At 48.4% G+C, this 19,792-nt stretch overlaps 1 protein-coding gene across 1 annotated transcript in view; it reads right to left on the minus strand.

Annotated features, from left to right (window-relative positions):
- Window positions 1–490: 490 nt before the first annotated feature.
- The window catches only part of Chmp4b (charged multivesicular body protein 4B), a 36,889-nt gene continuing 17,587 nt past the window's right edge, over window positions 491–19,792 (minus strand). Inside the window, exons 2-5 of the mRNA XM_021156597.3 lie at window positions 4,941–5,118; window positions 3,338–3,452; window positions 1,990–2,116; window positions 491–814 (exon numbers count right to left, since the gene is read on the minus strand). Of these exons, the coding sequence (XP_021012256.1) occupies window positions 750–814; window positions 1,990–2,116; window positions 3,338–3,452; window positions 4,941–5,118 (485 nt within the window). The 3' untranslated portion in view covers window positions 491–749. The remainder of the gene's footprint in view (window positions 815–1,989; window positions 2,117–3,337; window positions 3,453–4,940; window positions 5,119–19,792) is intronic.

A 19,792-nucleotide genomic window follows, 5' to 3' on the forward strand; every position in this document is an offset into this window, starting at 1 on the left:
AGACGGTGCAAACCATAATTTCATCTGAATATAAATGTATGCACACGTTTCCAATGAGCTATGTATCAATTATCACAACAGCAATGAGGACCTTAGAGCTAAGTTAGAAAACTGGATAGCTGGAATTAACTCTAACAATCTTATTCGCTCGCAAGAGAACACATCCATTTCAGATCTGTGTCAAAAACTCCAAAAGACCAGGGGGGCAGGAGTGACAAGGGCCAGGATGGTAGACATGGGGCCAGTACACAGGTGACAGACAGAAACACAGCTCTTGAGGGAACCAAAACTAGATGTGTTATTACAGCTAAGAACAAGGAAAAGCCTATCTATGGCTTTTAAAAAACGACTTTTCTGTCAGTACCGTACACGTCTTACAGAGTGAGACACGTCAGCTGCAGGGCTACATTTCCAGTTCGCTTCAACTGCAAACGGCCGACCCTCCACAGAGGACGCAGCAGTGGGCTTAGCGCAGCCCAGCAACTCAGTGTTGGATTTGCAAATACAGTTTATTTTACAGAAATTCAACATTATAAACAGCAGGCACCTCCCCCCCACCCCCCTCCCCCCACCCGCCCCTGGGCACAGACCATGCTATGCGAGAGTGAGCAGTGGTGCGGCTACTGCTTTGGGTGAGAGCTGAGCGATGGAGGCTGCCTGCACCGCATCCTGCCTGCCCTGCGCACGCACATGCCTGCCCGATGCACAGGCCACCAGAGTCCGTCTGGGCCCAGCCTCTGCTGGAACAGTTACATGGATCCGGCCCAGTTCTCCAATTCCTTCATGTCGTCGTCTTCCTCTTCCTTCTTCTTGGCTGTGGATACAGAAAAGACACTTTTTGAAGCCTGGCTGGGAGCTGGAGCCATGCTTCTCTATGTGTATGTGTACACACACACACACAGCCCTGTCCTGAGCGGAGGCACACCTTCCACAACAACTCCCTTCAGCCCTCAGCAGGGGTGGCCACACCAGGTGGGACTGTTTCCACACTGAGGGTCCCTTGGCTCTAAGCTCCCGGAGCTGGGGAGACAGACAGGAGCTTCCCTCCCAAGAGACACAATCCTTGCCAAGCCAACTCCACATGGATCTGCTGGAGCCTGCTTTGCTAGACTGCCTCCAACAGAGGAAGAGCTGCAGGCAGAATTGCCAGGGGTCTTTCCTCTTTACCATGGCAGGGGGTGGGGTGGGAGGGGGCTCTCCTCTTTACCACGGTGGAGGGAGGGGGAAGGAAGTGCCCTGTTCACACCCTGCTGCTGGTAGGCTCTTTTGCCACTCTAGACTGGCAGTTCTGACTTTCTAAGAGCTGTGGGTGGAGCATCTCTGTGAGGAGTGAACACTCAGGGTTGGGGGGCGGGGTGGGGGGGGGGAAGAGGGAGAAAAATGCAGGCAAGGAAAGAAATGACAGAAGCAGGTTTCCACCCAGCTAGAGCCGTTTCCCTCCCTGAGAACAGCATGGGCTCCTAGCTGGGGCAAGACTTAAGTTCACAGTACACACAGTGCCCAGAACGGACCTGTATTTTGGTGGTTAAAAAAAAAAAAAAAAAAAAAAAATTCTAGAACAGAGGTTTTTTGTTTTTTTTCTTTTTCAATTTTTAAATTAAAAAAACAATTACATGGTTCCCTCATTCCTCCTCCCTCTAATCCTTTAACCTCCCTCACTAGAACAGAGGCTCTTAATTCCCACTCCCAACCCACACGGGACATGCAGTAATGCCGGGAGACACTGAGGGTGACACACCGGTGTGTCAGTGGCTGCTACTGGCATCCGGTGGGAAGTCGGGGGTTATGCTACGAGGCATCCCCACTGCTCCCCCAGAATTGTCTGGCTATGTTGCCCGTGCTGAGGTTAGGAAGTCCTGTTCTGGAGAAACCCAGCACACAGCTCTGGCACTGTGGCCATCACCACACATGCCAAACCGAAGTCAACTGACCATGACATCACCCCTTTCACATGGCACCAGGGTGTGTCCCAACTGTGGGCATACTCACCAGGTTTGGATGGTAGGGCTACGGAGGGGACATTTGGTAGAGGGACTGTTTCGGGCCCACTGATCTCCAACAAATTCTTGTCCAACTCCTCTTGTTCAAGTTCCTCCAACTCTGCCATGAGCTCATCCTGCAAAAGGAAGTGTGCTGGGACTGCAGCCACTTGGCCCCTGATGCCCTGTGAACCTGCTGGGACTCTCCCTGCAGCCACACCTCCCCTTGATGCCCTGTCAACCTGCTGGGACTCTCCCTACTCCCTGCAGCCATCAGGTCCCTTGATGCCCTGTGAACCTGCTGGGACTCTCCCTGCAGCCATCTGGCCCCTTGATGCCCTGTGAACCTGCTGGGACTCTCCCTGCAGCCATCTGGCCCCTTGATGCCCTGTGAACCTGCTGGGACTCTCCCTGCAGCCACTCGGCCCCTTGATGCCCTGTGAACCTTCTGAGGGGATCCCTGGTGTGCGTATACATCTGGGGTCCTGGCCATGAGCTTCTTAAGAGAGTGAATTGTATCTTTTCTTTCCTTCCTTCTCAAGAGAAATACCAGGTGCTGGACCCAGGACCACGCATGTGCTAGGCAAGCGTTTTGCACTGAGTGATGTATTCAGCCTTGTGTACCTTTTGAAAAGCTTGCCCAAGCTCTGTGGTTCAGAGCTGTCTTCCTGCCCTGAGATTTGCAGCATTTGTGTCTGTGCACCGTGTGCATGCAGTGCCCCCAGTAGAAGGCATCAGATCCCCTAGGGCTGGAGTTACTGAGAGTTGCTGGCCACCAAGTGGGTGCTGACACCCTCTTCTAGCCTTCGGGGCATGTAAATTATATACAGATACACATGCAGGCAGAATAGCCATAAACATAAAATAAAATTTCTCTCTCTCTCTTCCTCCTCCTCCTCTTCCTCTTCCTCCTCCTCCTCCTTCTCCTCCTCCTCCTCCTCCTCTTCTAGACAGGGTCTCACTGTCACTCTGAATGCCCTGGAACTCTATGTAGAGACCACTTTGGCCTCTGCCTCCTGAGTTCTAGGATTAAACACATGTGCCACCATGCCAAGCATAAAATACATTAATTTTTTTTGTTGTTGTTTTAAAATCCAGAATCCAGCCAGGTGGTGGTGGCATAAGTCTTTAGTCTCTAGCACTTGGGAGGCGGAGGCAGGCAGATGTCTGTGAGTTCGAGGCCAGCCAAGTTTACAGAATGAGTGCCAGGACAGCCAGGGCTACACACAGAAACCTTGAATCAAAAAACCTAAACAAACAAACCCAGACCCCGAGGATGTGCACACTGGGCTGTCTGTTGTATCTGAGCATGAAGTCTGCCACCCAGAGATGCAGGTGGCCTTCCTGGAGTCACTCACCTCGTCGAACTCCTCTCCAAAGCCCACAGGTTTGGAGATAGCTGTGGAAATCTCCTCTGCAAGTTCTTGCTGGTCAGCAATGTCCTGCATTAACTCATCCACCTTATCAATGTCCCTTGAAATAAAGGAACAAGTTATCATCTTACCTAGGGCTGCTCCCAGCCCAGCGCGAACCCGCTGCATACCATCTGCTTCTCAGCACACAGTAGCAAGTCTCCTCTGGACATGGCCTGTTATTCCTGCCTTCCTCCTTCCCTTTAAAACTGGGACTCAAGAGCTGGTGAGACAGCTCAGTCAGTTATGTGCTTGCAGTGCAAGCCGGGTGATCAGTTCTTATTCTAGAGCCCACATAAAGGTGGAAGAAAGAACTGACTCCACAAAGCTGTCCCCTGACACACACCCCTCCCCCACAGTCAAAGTAAATGTAAAATTGAGAATCAGGCAGATGGAAGTGTCCTTAACCATCACTTAGTCCAACGCCCAAGGAAAGTAGGCTTAGCAGCCAGGTGGCATCAAAGCCATCCCCTCTCCCCCCCGCCCCCCACACACCAGGATTTGTAAACACATCAGATAAACACACATCCACTCAAGTTCCAAATAGGGTGACAACTTTTAACTCCTGCACCAAGACCTCATCTTCAACCCCCAAAGCAACTCTGGACAGGAGGGCAAACTAGAAAATGTAGTCACCTGAACAGCAGTGTATTAAGTCCCAAAGGCAAGGCAAACGTTTTATACACTGGGTCACACACAGTTATTCAGGATGGTCTGTATACTTCAAAACATACACACTCTTAATATCTTTCGTGTTAAATGTCCGGGAAAACACAACTAAAGGGACAAGGCCGTGGCCTGAGCAGCACATCCCACGCCTCACTTATGGAGGAGGGCAATGCTCCTGCACCCCCTGTTCCTAGAGCAAAGAGCATCAAGTTCTTCCAGTTACTATGAACGTGGTTCATAGAGACTGCTAACAAACGCTCGACTCCGCTTTGGAGCATATGTAAGGGAAGGGCAGTTGCTACGGGCAGGCATGAGGCTGTGTCCAGCAGATCCTGGTGCTACGGCATGCCAAAGCAGCAAGTGCTCCAAGGGCCCCTCTGTGCTGGCTGAAGTGTCAAAAGCTATAACAAGTGCAGTTTTTCATAGAGAGACCCCTGCCTTTTGCAAGTAGAACCAGGCTGGGTCTCTGGTCCTCAGGCCAGCTGCATGAGAAGCAACCATCCACAGGGAAGGAAGGACTGTGGAGCGCAGGAGCACAGGACAGTCACAGCCCCAGAATAGACTAAGAACATATAAAAAGCCCTGGGAGGAGGCTCACATGCCAGGGCCCAGTCCTGTCCACACTCAGAACAGTGGCTTCCCTCTCTGGGACACAGGCTTCTGCAGTATGACGGACAGAGGTGGCCGAGAAGACCTTCTCAGGACATTCCCAACTGCCTACCACAATAACCTAGAATTAGCTGAAACAAGCAGACAGCTTTCCTTTCCCAAGCTCTGTATGGAAATAGCGGAGGCAGACACATCCACTCAAACTCCAGAGACGGTGACAAACACAGCAACCAGCCACGGCCAAGGCCACAACCCCAGCAGCGGCACATACATGTTATCGTGGGCAGCCTTCATGGCCTTGGCAGCATAGCCCATGTTCTTGAGCACCTCCGTGTTGGTGTTGGCGTTCTCTAGGGCCTCCCGCTGGAACTCGATGGTTGACAGGGTGCCATCAATCTGTGCCAGCTGCTTCTCATACCTCTTCTTGCGCTTCAGAGCCTGCAGGGCGGCTAGAGGGAAGAAGACGGGCTTGAGTGCACGGCATGGCATGGCATGGCATGGCGTTAGACAGGACACAGAGCCTTCCTCCCAAGTGCACTGTACTCGCCTCAGCTGTAGTCTCTGTAAGACAGCTAATGACTGACATCTTCTACCCAGGGGCACATTCAATTCTCTAAGGAAACACACAAAGTTCACACACCTCACAAGGAGACAGGAAGAAGCATGCAAACACAAGCTTAAACTCTCTGGCAACCATACATATCAGAGTAAGAACAAGTTCTGGGGTCAAACGACAGCTCACAGACAGAGGTGAGAGGCTTCGCTTCCCTGCTATGTTCACTGTGAGGAGTGAACAGGCCTAGCACACACAGAAGCCTAACAGATTAGTAAAGCAGGTATCACATCCAAAAAACCCTGCAAATTATTATAAAACACCACCCCATACCAACTAAATAACAAGAATAAGAATTGACCATAGCGGCTGGGCGTGGTGGCGCACGCCTTTAATCCCAGCACTCGGGAGGCAGAGGCAGGCGGATTTCTGAGTTCGAGGCCAGCCTGGTCTACAAAGTGAGTTCCAGGACAGCCCGGAACTCAGAGAAACCCTGTCTCAAAAAAAAAAAAAAAAAAAAAGAATTGACCATAGCAAATACTAGATGAGTTTGGGTTAAGATGCTATGCCACACAAAAGCCAACCATCCTGTAAACTGTTCTGCTCTGAAAGTAAGATGGCAGCGGAGCTCTGAGCAGGAATTTCTGTCTGGAAGTCAAGTGAACAAAACCCGAGAGCCACATGCCTAGAGACGGCCAGTACTCCATTCTCTATAATAGGAAACACACAACACGACTGAATCTGGAGTTTGACCACTGGGTCAGATTGATGGTATCTGCTTTCTTAGCTCCCAGCCTGTATAGAAATAGATCGTTGACAAGTGATTCAATAAGACGATCTATCTGTGGCAGAGCTAGGACCAAAGTGCATCTCCCCACTCAAACCCAGGCTCCTTCCCCTTACAGTCTCAGAAAGGCAGCCCAGCAGGTTCGAGCAGAAGGAACAGCTGGCTTGTGCTGGACCAGGGAAGCTGCATTTATCTGCATGCTTGTGAACGTACTCCCTCATACAGCAGGGGTGCTCCAGTGCCATCTCCACAGGCTGCAGGTGGTTTCTTTGTATGTCACAGAAACTAACACATTCCTTCCACTTCCAGGTGTGTACACCTTACAGCCTGCAGGGCACATGCTCCACAGGTTACTCCCAACATCCAACACAGAACCGTGAAGTTACCTGAAACACTGTAAGATTACTTCATTCATTCATTCATTCATTCTCTACTGTGAGCTTTGTGTCCCAACGGCTGAAGGCTGAAGACACATGACTGTTAGCCTGGGCATCTGTCCTAAGAACCACTTGGCCAATGGTTTGGTCTCAAAAAAATTTTTTTGTTTGTTTGTTTTTTGAGACAGTTTTTCTCTGTGCAGCCCTGGCTGCCCTGGAACTCACTCTGTAGACCATGCCGGCCTCGAGCCCAAAAATCTGACTGCCTGTAACTCTGCCTCCTGAGTGCTGGGATAAAGGTAGATGCCATCATGCCCGACATAGGTCTTTGAGAGAACATTTAACTTGATTAAGACTGAGGGCATAAGCCAATGGCAGGGCAAGCATGGCCTGGGCTCAATCTCGAGCACCGCAGTACAGCTAACGCCCTCAGAGAGAGGGACAGAATAGTGATTCTCAACATGTCACACATCAGACCCTCTGCAGAGCAGACATTTACAAGTCACAACAGTAGCAAAATTTGTTATGAAGCAGCCTCAAAATAATTGTATGGTTGGGGGGTCACCACAGCATGAGGAACTGCATGAAAGGGCGCAGCATTAGGAAGGCTGAGAACCGCTGACTCAGAGATTGAAACAAACAAGAAGAGCAATGCACTGCTCCTCATTAAAGTTTGAAGAGCTACTGGATCTGCTTAGAAAAGCTGAAAGGGCCGACCAGCACCTTGTTGAGCATTCTCACGTGTGTGCTGTGCAAGTGCCTCAGAACAACCTTACAAGGTTTCAGCAGACGAGGAAACTGAAGTTCAGGGCGGTTCTGCTCCTCGGCCGAGGCTCTCCAGGCAGAAATCACAAAGAGGAGCTTACAGAGTGTGGATCCAAAGACAACCCTGTGCCACTCTGTTCAGCCTCCCACTTGATTAAAACAGCAGGCATGCCCTGGAGGGAGTCACCCAGCCCAGCAAGACGTGTCCAAGGAGAATAAATCCAACCACTTTTGCTTAAAAACTTCCCATAGCTCTCTCTGCCACCCTACAGCTTCTATCGATCGACCCTCAGGGTCCTGCCTAGGTAAGGGGTAGGTTTCCTCCACAAGTGTAGTCCTGGGAACCCCAGTATCTGCCATCTTCAACAACCATAGCAGCAAGAAGTTACCCTGAGAGAGGCCCTTAACCATCCATGCCTAGGGCTACTTCACTTGTGACATAAACCCCCACCCCAACATCCAGGGATGTCAGGTCTTCCTTCAGGCCTTCTCGGGCAAGGCGTCACACCTCACAGGCGTTCCTTTCTCAGATCCCCCCTCCTAGCCATCCCCAACACTCAGGGCTCAAATGAGAATAGAACTTATTTACAAAGGAGTCAGGAATGTAGCTCCATGGCTGAGTACCTGTGTAATCTCTAGTACCAAGGGACAGGGACAGATAGACAGTTCCTTATGTCACTCAACCCCTCCAGCACCCTGTCGTCGTACAGAAACTCCAGATCCCAGCCTAACAGGAAGACTTAGGGACAGAAAGGGGAAGCACTCTCTGGGGTCACCTTCTGATATGTGCGGAGAGGACAGCTCAGCCACTCCCAACTCTTGCCTACTGTTCACTAGTACCACAAACTCAAGTGACTTCAAGTGTTTTCATATACAAATGGTCCTATCCTAACACTTAAGGTAGCTATATAAGGAATACTAAATGCATTTTTTATTTAATGATACTGTCCACTTGCAATGAGCTTATCAGAGTAACCAGAGGAACATACATGTTCTATGTAGGAGTCTACAGGTGGGGTACACCTCTCCCTGTCTTATTGGTCCATACAACAGGATCTCTGGCAAGCCCCTCACTATTAAGGTAAGTATGCAAAACCTAAGGAAAGGTCCCCAGCAAACACCCTGGCCTCCAGGGTCACCCTCCTTCTGTAGGCTTAGAAAGCTTAGCCAGAAAGCAGTGGACTCCCAGGCTGCTGTGTGGCAGGGACTGTGGGTGTTTTTTCTCCTATCCCTTCTAAAGTCTGTATTTTTAAATTACCTGACAGCTACACCCTGAGAAACCCCTCAAATGTTTCACAAATAAAGCAACCCATTTGGTCAGCATTGGCCCACGGGAACATGTGCAAACACAGGTATCACAGCACTTCACTTCCTATGCCTTACAACTGTGGGAAGTCGCAGTGGAGGGGATCTGGGGGAACCTGGTGCTCCATGGGCCAAATGACACACTTCTTTCTGAACACTGTCCAAGTAAGACTCCCTCCATTCCACCTGGCTATTTGAGGTAGTGGGAGTTTGAGACAGGAAGGCTTGGAATTCACTCAATAGTCCAGGTTGGCCCTGAACTCTCAGCAATCACTCTGTCTCAGACTCTCAGATGCTGACAGGATTATGGGTATGAGCCACCATACCCAGCTCTAACCAGATCTCCAAGCAGACTTGCTTTTCTACATGGCCAAAGTCCACAAAGCCCAAACCCAGTATTTACATAAACAAATGCAAACTGGCTTGGGGGCCAACCTCCCCAAAATCTGGATGGTTGGATTAAAGAAACAAGTTGGAAGCTAAGGAACAGCTGTTCATCAAAGCCAAATCTTCAGAGAAGGCCATCTTCTGCTACAGAACTTAGGGTCATATATAAACACACTGGCTCTAGTAGCCTAAATTTAACCCTACCAACAGAAGTTTAAGAGGTTGCTTTTAGATGAGGAAAAAAAGTCTGTGAAATCTCCATATTTAATTATGCCTTTGCTAGTTCCAAGAGAGTAATTACAGCAGCAATTACAGAATCTAATAACCAGCTTTATTGGCTCTGAAAGCAAAAGCAAAAGCAACTGCAACCATGTTGAAATAAACATTGGTCTCCAGACAGTTGCTTCATTAGACCCTCCTAACAGCTCTTCAAAAGACAGCATGCAAGAGATACCCGAAGAAGCAGAGCGACTCAGGGAGAAACTTTCACCCAGGACTAGAAACCTCTTCTACAAGGCATCCGGCGGTGACAGCAGTGGATTTATCAGTTCAGTACAACTAGAGAGGACTTCCTTTCTTCTAGGCCAAGGTCAGCTAGATTCTCCTGGAAGAACAGAGGTCTGTCTACTGTGACGATTCCACATTCAGTATAGGTGAGACAGCCCAAAGCATCTCAGCAGATGTGGAGAAAGCATGCCTACACACGCCCTGCAGGCTGAGGGCCTCAGCACAGACAAGGTGGGTTCGGGAAGCAGCTCTCATAGAATGGACAGTGTCTGCAGTCCTTCCAAGAGTCATAATTTACACCCAGTAAAAGTAAGATGGGAGGGCACGGAAGTGGCATATGCACTACTTTCCCAATCAGTATAAACCACACAGCAAACACCAGCACACTCCAGACGGTATTTCCCCAGAAACACAGTGAGCCAACGGCAGCTAAGAAGGCTTGCTTCATCTACTCTAGCCATCTTAAGGGTTCTTGCCTCATTGTGCTGTGAAGATTTTCAGAGACCCTTGAGCTAGGAGACCACAACTAGGTATCCAGCCACTGGCCATTTTACTGAAAGCAGGGCAGGGGCTCATCTGTCCTATGTATGAGAGCAAGACAAGACACAAAAGTCAAAGTCACAGTTATACAAAGTAAAAGTTATCCAAAGCCCAGCACCTCTTCAATTAGCTAGAAGTGGGTGCTGGATCACCGGGAGCTAGAGATAAGGTGTTGTGAACTGCTCAGTGTGGGTCAGTGCTGGGAACCGAGCTGAGTCCTCTGCAAGAACAGTACTTATCTGTGGAACCATCCCAGCTCCCTCACCTCATTCCTAAAGTCTGCCCTTCGAAAATCTTATCTAAAATTTCTTTTTTTCCTTTTTTAGAATTATTTATTTTATGTATGAATGAATGTATGTATGAATGAATTTAATGTACGCTGTTGCTGTCTTCAGATGCACCAGAAGAGGGCGTCAGATCTCATTATAGGTGGTTGTGAGCCACCATGTAATTGCTGGGAATTGAACCCAGGACCTCTGGAAGAGTAGCCAGTGCTCTGACCTGTTGAGCCATTTCTCCAGCCCCTTATCTAAGAGTTCTGATGACCTATGGAGGAACTGAAAAATGACAGTTTGCTCTCCTAAATCCTAAATTAGAAGAAAAAGAGGCCAGTCATGGTGGCTTACATGTAATCCCAGGCTAGCTAGCCTGGGCAACAGAATAAGCCCTGATTTAAGAAAGCAAATCAGGGGGCTGGTGAAATGGCTCAGTGGGTAAGAGCACCCTACTGCTCTTCCAAAGGTCCAGAGTTCAAATCCCAGCAACCACATGGTGGCTAACAACCATCCGTAACGAGATCTGGCGCCCTCTTCTGGAGTGTCTGAAGACAGCTACAGTGTACTTACATATAATAAATAAATAAATCTTTAAAAAAAAAAAAAAAACTCTCATCTTTAAAAAAAAAAAAAAAAAAAAGCAGTGGTGGCACATTCCTTTAATCCCACACTTGGGAGGCAGAGGCAGAGGCAGAGGCAGAGGCAGAGGCAGAGGCAGAGGCAGAGGCAGAGGCAGAGGCAGAGGCAGAGGCAGAGGCAGAGGCAGAGGCAGAGGCAGAGGCAGAGGCAGATCAAGGCCAGCCTGGTCTACAGAGTGAGTTCCAGGACAGTCAGGGCTACACAAAGAAACCCTGACTTGAAAAAAACAAAAACAAAAGCAAACAAACAAACAAAAAACAAAAAAAAGAAAACAAATCAGGGAGCTGGAGAGATGGCTCAGTAGTCAAGAGCACTGACTGACTGCTCTTGCAGAGGTCCTGAGTTCAATTCCCAGCACCCACATGGTGGCTCACAGCCATCTGTAATGGGATCCAATGCCCTTTTCTGGTGTGCCTGAAGACAGTGTTCTCGTACACATAAAATAAAAGGAAAGAAAGAAAGGAAGAGAGAGAGAGAGGAGGAGGAGGAGGAGGAGGAGGAGGAAGGGAAGGAAGGAAGGAAGGAAGAAAACAAATCAGAAAAGACCAGTTATCATTTGACCAAGGTCAAGGGTAGTAGGTGGTACAGTCCCACCAGGCTGCACCACTTCTCATTCTCCTACCCTGCATGAGGGCAGCAGGACCAACTTAGGCTTTAGAGAGAACATGAAACTCCTCAAAAGCCAGGCCCAGCAGGCAACCAGCCTGAGTCGGATCCTCGGATTCACACGGTAGAAAGGCAGAAATCCTTTCCTACAAGCTGACCTCCCGCTCTCTAAGAAATGTAGTCTTTTTTTTTTTTAATTTCAGAAGCCAAGATGTACCTTTAAAGCCCAGACTGGCTGCTTTGTTTCAGCCTTACCTGTAGACTGCCAGCTTCCTTCTGCAACAGCCGTGGAAGGATACCCTGACATCAACGTATTTATTCCCACAGCTGGGGAGTTCAGCCAGAAGCACAGGCACATTTTTCCAAGCAGCCTCATTCTCGTGATGTATCTCCCTGCTCCCCTAATTTGCTCTCCGTGGCCTGGAGCTAATGATCTCCATTTAGAGATGGTAAAGTAAGAACTTGTGTATGACCAGGAAATGGGAGTCCAAAGCCCTGCTGACTTCATCAGCAAACACACAGGGAATACAGTACTCTGCAAAGAAGATTCGAGAGAGAAAAAGAAAAAAAAAAAAAAAGCCTCTTCTCTGTTTAACACAGACAAAGAGGAAAGAAATAAGCCTCACAATTAACAACCTTACAGAATAGCTGACCCACCCAGAGGCACTGAAATGGCAAACTGTGTGTTTTGTGTAAAGCTGGCTGAGACATCTGCATGGTCTAGGGAACAGGATCTGCTGACTTACAGCGTGTTAAAACAGTGGTTTAGGGAGTCCAGGTGGCCAGCTTCCTGGTCCAGCTCCACCATTATCAGACTGAGCCAATTGCTTAACCTCACCAATCCTCGTGGTGACAACACCCATCTCAAGAAGATGCCAGTCAAAATTAGGTACGTGACATGCTGAGCACAGAGTCTGATATGCAGTACAGGCTCAGAAAATGTCTGTCACTGGTATATGAAAGTGCAGAATTTCTGGTCAGAGCCTATTTTAACAGGAAAATATAATCATCAGCTCCAAGATTAAAAAAAATCAAAACTGTACATGTGCACACACACAGACTGAGACATGTATTTGTAAAACATAGCCTGGACCTGAATTGGATTAGTGCACATCTGTAACTCCACCACTCGGGAGGCAGAGGCAGGCGGATTTCTGAGTTCGAGGCCAGCATCGTCTACATACAGAGTGAGTTCCAGGACAGCCAAGGCTACACAGAGAAACCCTGTCTTGAAAAACAAAACAAAGACAAACCTTACAGCTTGGGAAAAAACCCCAAGTGCTTTCTGCATAAGCCTGAGTAGCTGGGCTCTGACCCAGCAAGCACATAAAACACCAGGGATGCACAGCTCTAACCCCAGTGCTGGGGAGATGAAGGTCGGTGGTGGATCTTTGGAGATCATGGCCAGGCAGCATCGCTGAATCAGTGAATGCTAGGTTCAGTGAGGAACCTGCCTCGAAGACGAAGGTAGAACTAAGGAAGAAACCTGACACTGATCTCTGGCCTCCACATCCCTGTGCACACACACCAGCACACATGCATCAGTGCCCACACCCACACATGCATCACATACAAAAGCATCTTGTCACTCCTGTCAATGCCAGCCTGAGCATTCCCAACCTGTGGCTAAGGCCAATTAGCACTAGGACATGAAGGGATCATGGGGCTTGCTACCAAAAGAATTCTGGCCCTGATCCTGAACAAGAGGCAGGCTGAGTTATTAGACCACTCTGAAAGTGAGAGTGGTGCTAACACTTTCATGGTCAGAGAGGAAGATAACCTCTAAGAAAATACTGGATGGATGGGGCACTCAAGCCACACTGCTTACTTCTTTCTCCTCTCCCTCTTTCCTTGCCTTGCCCAACATGTCCAGGATGGCAGGTGTCATGATTGGCACTTTCCATGCTTATTGGTACTTTGGGGGGGGGGGGGGGATTGTTGGTCATCTACCATCCTCCCATTGACCCCATAGGTAGGTGTTATTATTGTCTTACTTAACAGATTAGGATATTGAGGAGCAAAGAGTTTATCACTTGTTCAAGGTACACACAGAGGCAGGGATACAGCTCACAGCCTAGTGTACTCCATGCCCTGGGTTCTATCCCCAGAAGCCCAGAACCCAGGTGTAGTGGTGCAGACCTGTAATCTGAGCCAGTCAGAAGGATCTGAAGTTCAAGGTCATCCTGGGCTACATAGCTAGTTTGAGGCTTCCTGGGATACATGACACGTCATCTAAAGCAGGTGGGGAGGGGCTGGTGAGATGATGCAACAGCTGAAGTTGCTTACTACCAAGCCTGATGGCAGGAGCTCAGTCTGTGAGACAGATGGTAAAAGGAGAACCAATTCCTACAGGTTGTCCTCTGACCTCTACCAGCATACTGGTATGTAAGTACCCATGTGCATATACACAAAAATCAGTGTAATATTAAAAAAAAGTAGCAGGCAGAGGATCAAAAACAGGCTGCCTGTCTCTCTCTGTGGCCTGCTTCTGCATGAACCGTGGCTTTACCTGCTGCACCCAGACTCTGAAAGCTTAGTATTCTGGCACCAAGGCATCTGCCCAGAAACAACCATCTGCAACCCAAGACAGCAGGCAGAAAAATTCTGACTAGACAAAAAAATTACTTCTCGGTAGATTGGTTAAAAAAAAAAAAATCATATGCTAAACTCCAGCACTTTAGCATCTCTCGGCATAAGTTAGTGACCCTGCACCAGGCTAACAAGGGGCCTCTGTGCAAGCACCAAGGAAATGAAGATGTGTGTGCTCCTCTGTGCCCCCATAGGCAGAGCCCACTTTTCTGTACTGCATGGAGGCAGTGGATGCCCAGCCTGTCAATCAGTGCCTTCAGTCCTCTCACCTAAGGGTCCCAAGGGTCTAAACTGGTCTCTTCTCTGGAAGGCCAGAGCTCTTGGGAAGAGCTTTGTTCTCAAACTGTCACTCACCCACCCACTTCTCTCCAGGTCAGTTCTCACTGGGATTCCTTCAACTCTGAGACCACAAGGCCCAGTGGCTTGTTAAGGGACAGTGGGCCTGGCCATCCTGTGATACTTGGGGCGAGGTGGCAGATACAGTAAGTAAAAGGAGACTGCTCTAGACTATGATAAGCAATGGCCAAAGACTCAAGAAAGGAGAGGCAGAGGGAGTCACCCACCAAAGGAGAGGGTTCAGAGGCCAGGGTGGCAGGCACCTCCTACTCCTAATAGGGTGGCTAATGTCTCCCCACGGCTCTGCTACCTCAGGGTTCTGTCTGGGCAGGGAGAAGCAGGGCTTTTATTGTTGTTGTTGTGTTTGGGGACATGCATGTGCTAGACAAGTACTTGTCACTGAGCCACATCCCTGACCCAAAGGTGGTTCACTTCCTAGACACTGCAGGCAGCCTGGTGATAACTCAGGACAGGACAAAGAGCTAAGATCTTACGAAAAACACTAGCCTATCCCTGACTATTGAGGATCTACCTAAAGCCAAGGTCCTCTCCTTTACCAGCCACACTGAATTCCACTTAAACAACTCTCAGACATTGAAACTGAGAACCAGACAGCCCATAGGTCTTGGCTATTCCATGTCTTTATTAAAACGTGTCAAAGCCAGTGATACAAAGCTGTTCTCCCAGCACTCATGAGGCTGAGGGAGGAAGATTCTGGTTTGAAGGACAGTGTGGACTTCAAAAGTGAGACCCAGTCTCAAGGAAGGAAAGCAAATTCATAAAAATAAGCAGACAAATGCTTGCTACGCAGCAAACACCTGTAAGCTCTGCACTTGGGAGGTGGAAGCAGCAAGACCAGAAGTTCAAGGCCATTCCTTAGCTACACAGTAGGCTTAGCATCAGCTATGTTACATGAGACCCTGTCTTAAAAAAACAAAATAAAAAATAGACAAAAGGTCTTATATAAATGTAAATTTACTTATTTTACCCCAGAATTCGCATCTGGGGCTTCCTCTGCAAATGCTAAGTATGTGGCATCACAGAGCCCACTCTGCAGCCTGGCGCCCATCTCTTAGACCTTAGGAGCGGTCAGGACTTACTTTTCCGTCCATCTATCTCCATTATTTTGTGGCATGGCCTCACTGCTCTTGAGCCCCCTTGTCTCAGGACCTTTTGCACACTGGGATTACAGGTGTGCACTGGGCATGCCCAGCTTCTGAAGAGGCCTGTACTTTCAGCTTACTAGAGCCCATCTCTTCCTGATAATTCTGAATCTTTAGCTTACCTCGGGAGGAAACAGCCTGCCTTCAGACAGCTAAGCCTACGTCCAACTGAAAACAAGCTCAACCCCTTGCTCCAGGTCAGAGCATTAAAGGTAACAGACAAGCAGAATCTAGGTGCGTTGTTTTGAATGGACAGCTCTCTCTCTGACCTCTGAGGGACACTTGGCTCACGACAGCACCTGTAGCACACACCCTGTGGTCCTGTATATGGCATCTAGCTCCCACTGTGTCATCACCAAAATATGTCACAAGTGGGACCCCTCCCATCTCACGGCCTCGGCCAGGAAAGGCAAGGGAGTGGGGAACAGATATTCTCCGAGTCTTCCTCCAACTTAATCGGTATTACCGGAGCGCACAGTTCTGAGATTTCTACTAGCAGACTAAAACAAAGATAAAACTCTGATAGATGTGTATCATCCTGAAATGTAATTAACACCCACACACTCCACTTCCTGATTATGTCACGTAATCACATGTGAGGTATTAGCAGCCTCTCCTCTTGACTAGTTTCACAACCTGTGTTTGGAAAGATCAGAGACTCCAGCTAAGGCAGAGGGAGTCAGCACACAGATTTAATGGTAGTCACAAATGACACTCGGGAAGAAGTGACGTGAGACAGATCCCTCCTGCCTACTTCTCACACTTCCAGCACGGCCATCCTCCCCTGCGAGGGATTCTCCAGCCATGGCTTGCTTTGTTCTCTTTTCTCCGTGTGCTAGTAACTGAACCCAGTGTCTCAAACAGGAATACAAGTCCTAGCACCAAGCTATAACTCCACCCCTAGCCACTTCTTTTCGAGTTTAAGGGGTTCTCAAATACCCCTGAACTACCTTGAACTCCCCTTCTGCTTAACCCCTGAGTGCTGGACTATAGCCACATAAACACCCAGTGTGGGGCTTTTAAGATAACATGGACCTTCAGGCTGGCCTTCGTCTCCGACTCGTGAGTACTGGCATTACTCATCTGCCCGCCATATCTAACAGACCTTAAAAGGACAAACGGTTCCCAAGAAAAAAGCTCTATAGGAATACAGAAATATAGTATCCAACAAGGAAAAGTTTACACTTGTGATTCAACCAAAAGTTCCCGATTATGTACAAAAGATGGGGCGATAACCATACTGTAAAGATGGGGTGAGAACCATGACATAAAGAAAACCCTCAGCCAGTTACAAAGCAGTGCTGCACAAGCGCAGACGCCAGAACTGGGAGAGACTTTGGTTTTGCGATTGGGTGGTTTTTGTATTTTTAGTTATTTATTTGTTTTACTTTCATGTATGTATGTACTTAAATGTGTGTGTGTGTCTGTCTGTGTATGTGCACCACATGCATGGAGGAGCCTGCAGAGGTCAGACGAGAGCATCAGATCCCTTAGAATTCGAGTTACAGACAGGTGTGAGCTGCCATATGGGTCTGAGAATTGAACCTGGGTCCTATGCCAAAGTGTTCTTGATTGCTGAGCTATCCCTCCAGCCTCTGGGTCTTAGATAGCCCAGGCTACCCTCAAACTCACCACATAGCTTAGAATCACCTTGAACTTCTACTCTTCCTGCAGCTCCTACTCTACCTCCTGTGTAGTGGGATTACAGGTGGATTATAGGCAGAACCACTATATCTAGTTTATAGAGTTCTGAGGAAATAACCCAGCCTTCCTGAATTTGAGACAATCACCCTGACGACTGAGGTATATCGACAGCCACAACCAGGACCAATTATAAGCTATTATTATTGTTACAACCCAGTCATACCTATAATCCTAGCACTTGGGAAACTGAGACAGGAGGATTGTTTCAAGTTAAAGTAGACTGTGCTATATCATTAAGTACCAGACCAGTTGACAAGGTTAGACAACAAAACCCTGTCTCAACAACACAAAACAGGTTTAACTATGCTCTATGTTCAATGTAGTAGGACTCATACTACAGGGGAGACTGGTAAATGTGGACACACAACAGCAAAGACTACCTGAAAAGAAACAAACCTGGCACTAGGTTAAAAAAACTTTCAAAAAATAATGATCTAAGCACACAAGCGCGCACACACACCCCCTTATCTCAAAGCATAAGAGGGGGGCTGGAGAGATGACTCAGCGGATAAGAGCACTGACTGCTCTTCCAGAGGTCTTGAGTCCAATTCCCAGCAACCACATGGTGGCTCACAACCATCTGTAATAAGATTTGCTGTCATCTCCTGGTGTGTCTCAAGACAGCTGCAGTGCACTCACATAAAATAAATAAATCAATCAAAAAAAATTTAAAAAGCATAAAAAAGTGCTCAAAACAGAGTAAGAAAAAAAAATCTTTAAAGAAGCCAGAAGAAAAACAAAATTATGATTCAAATTCCTAAGAGAAAACAAGTTATAGGCTAGAGGATTTAAAGTATTTGTCATCTTAGTTCCAACAGCAGTGATTAAACACCACAACCACCTCAACAAGGCAAAGCTAAGAACATGCTTTTAAAAAGAGTGTTGTGGCTGGGCAGTGATGGCGCAGGCCTTTAGTCCCAGCACTCAGGAGGCAGAGGCAGGTAGATTTCTGAGTTCAAGGCCAGCCTGGTCTACAGAGTGAGTTCCAGGACAGCCAGGGCTATACAGAGAAACCCTGTCTCGAAAAACAAAACAAAAACAAAACAAACAAACAAAAGAGTGTCGTGGCTGGGCCAGGTGGCACACAACTTTAATCCCAGCACTTGGGAGGCAGAGCCAGGTGGAGCTCTGTGAGTTCAAGGGCAGCCTAGTCTATAGAACAAGTTCCAGGACAGCCAGGACTACCCAGAGAAGCTATCTATCTATCTCTATCTCTCAAAAAAACAAAACAAACAAACAAAACAAAAACAAAAAACCTGAAAGAAAGAAAAAAAAAAGAGAAGAGAAAAATGGAAAAGAAAGGACAGAAGGAAGCGGCAAGCACGGCGCTCTTTCCCTTACAAGTCAGGCCCTGGGCTAGACGCCTTAGCCTGGACTGGGACAGAAGCAAACTGCCCGCCCATGGTTTCCGTTCCCAGGCTGGGATGTACTGTTTCTCTTCCAACTGGCTTTTCTTCCTAGCTTCCAGCTGAATCCATGCCAACAGAAGCCCCCTTCTGCCTGAGCAAGCATGAGAGCGCCCTGGCAACGGAGATAACAACAGAGCTGGGGGCTGGGACGCTGGGTGGAAGTAGGGAAAGAGGAATGTGGGCAGAAAACGCTTCCAGTGTACAACTGTTAAGAGTGGAGCAAGAGACCAAACTAACGCGGCCTTTCCGAATCACAGGGAGAGGGCTGCAGAGACAGACACATTCCCCTGTCCAAAAGACAGCAGGCTAACCAGGGGAGGGGGGAAAGACTTTCTTCTAGGAAGACAGCCTTGTGCTTGATTGGTCCGTTCAAAAATAGGGCAAAAACCTCAGAGCCCTGATGCTTGTCTTCCTTTTACTCTGCACGCAGCTTAACTAGAATATGTACCCCGAGGAGCAGGCAATGTCCCACTCCCTCAGGATCCTCGGTACACAGCAAGTGCTCAGAGACACTCATGCATAGGAAGTTGAAGCCCTGGGCTCAGAGCTCAGCAGATCCTAACTGGTAACCACTGAAGGAGGGGGCCTAGGAGCAGAACCCCGGTCTCCTGCTTTCCCTACAAGCTCAGCTTGAGCTAGGAGACAACACCTGAGCAGGACAATAAGCCGGATCAGGAAACAGAAGAGATGAGACAGACAACAGTTTCCCATGAACATATACCCCTTAAAGCCTTAGCAAACAGACCGCTTCCCTATGCAGGGTCCGGTAGGCCTGTTAGCCACAGATCTCAAAAGCGCCGGTTTGTAGTGATTGGCTAGTCGTGAACACATGATCCCAGCAGCCAATCAGAATCCTTTTGAGTTTTCTCTCTGCGATGGGAGATTAAGAGGTAGGAAGAACTTAACAGGAACAAAACTATTAACCATACTGGCCAGCTAGTCAATGAGTAGACTTACAAGGGAGTCAAAAACAAGGTGGTAACTGGCAGAAGAGAGCCCAGCCCCACCCCGCCCTTTCCCACAGTCATCGAGTCAGTAAACCCTTTGGCTGCGGAGTAACCAATGCCAGCCCCTGTAACAAGAGCAGCAGTGGCTCTGCTTGTAATCCCCATACTCAGAGGTGGAAGCAGAGGACTCTCTTGATTCAAGGCCATCCTCCGGAAGTTCCAAGTCGGCCTGGG

The sequence above is a fragment of the Mus caroli genome, unplaced genomic scaffold, assembly GCF_978045245.1.
Source record: "Mus caroli unplaced genomic scaffold, Mus_caroli_1 scaffold_2, whole genome shotgun sequence".
Taxonomy (NCBI): domain Eukaryota; kingdom Metazoa; phylum Chordata; class Mammalia; order Rodentia; family Muridae; genus Mus; species Mus caroli.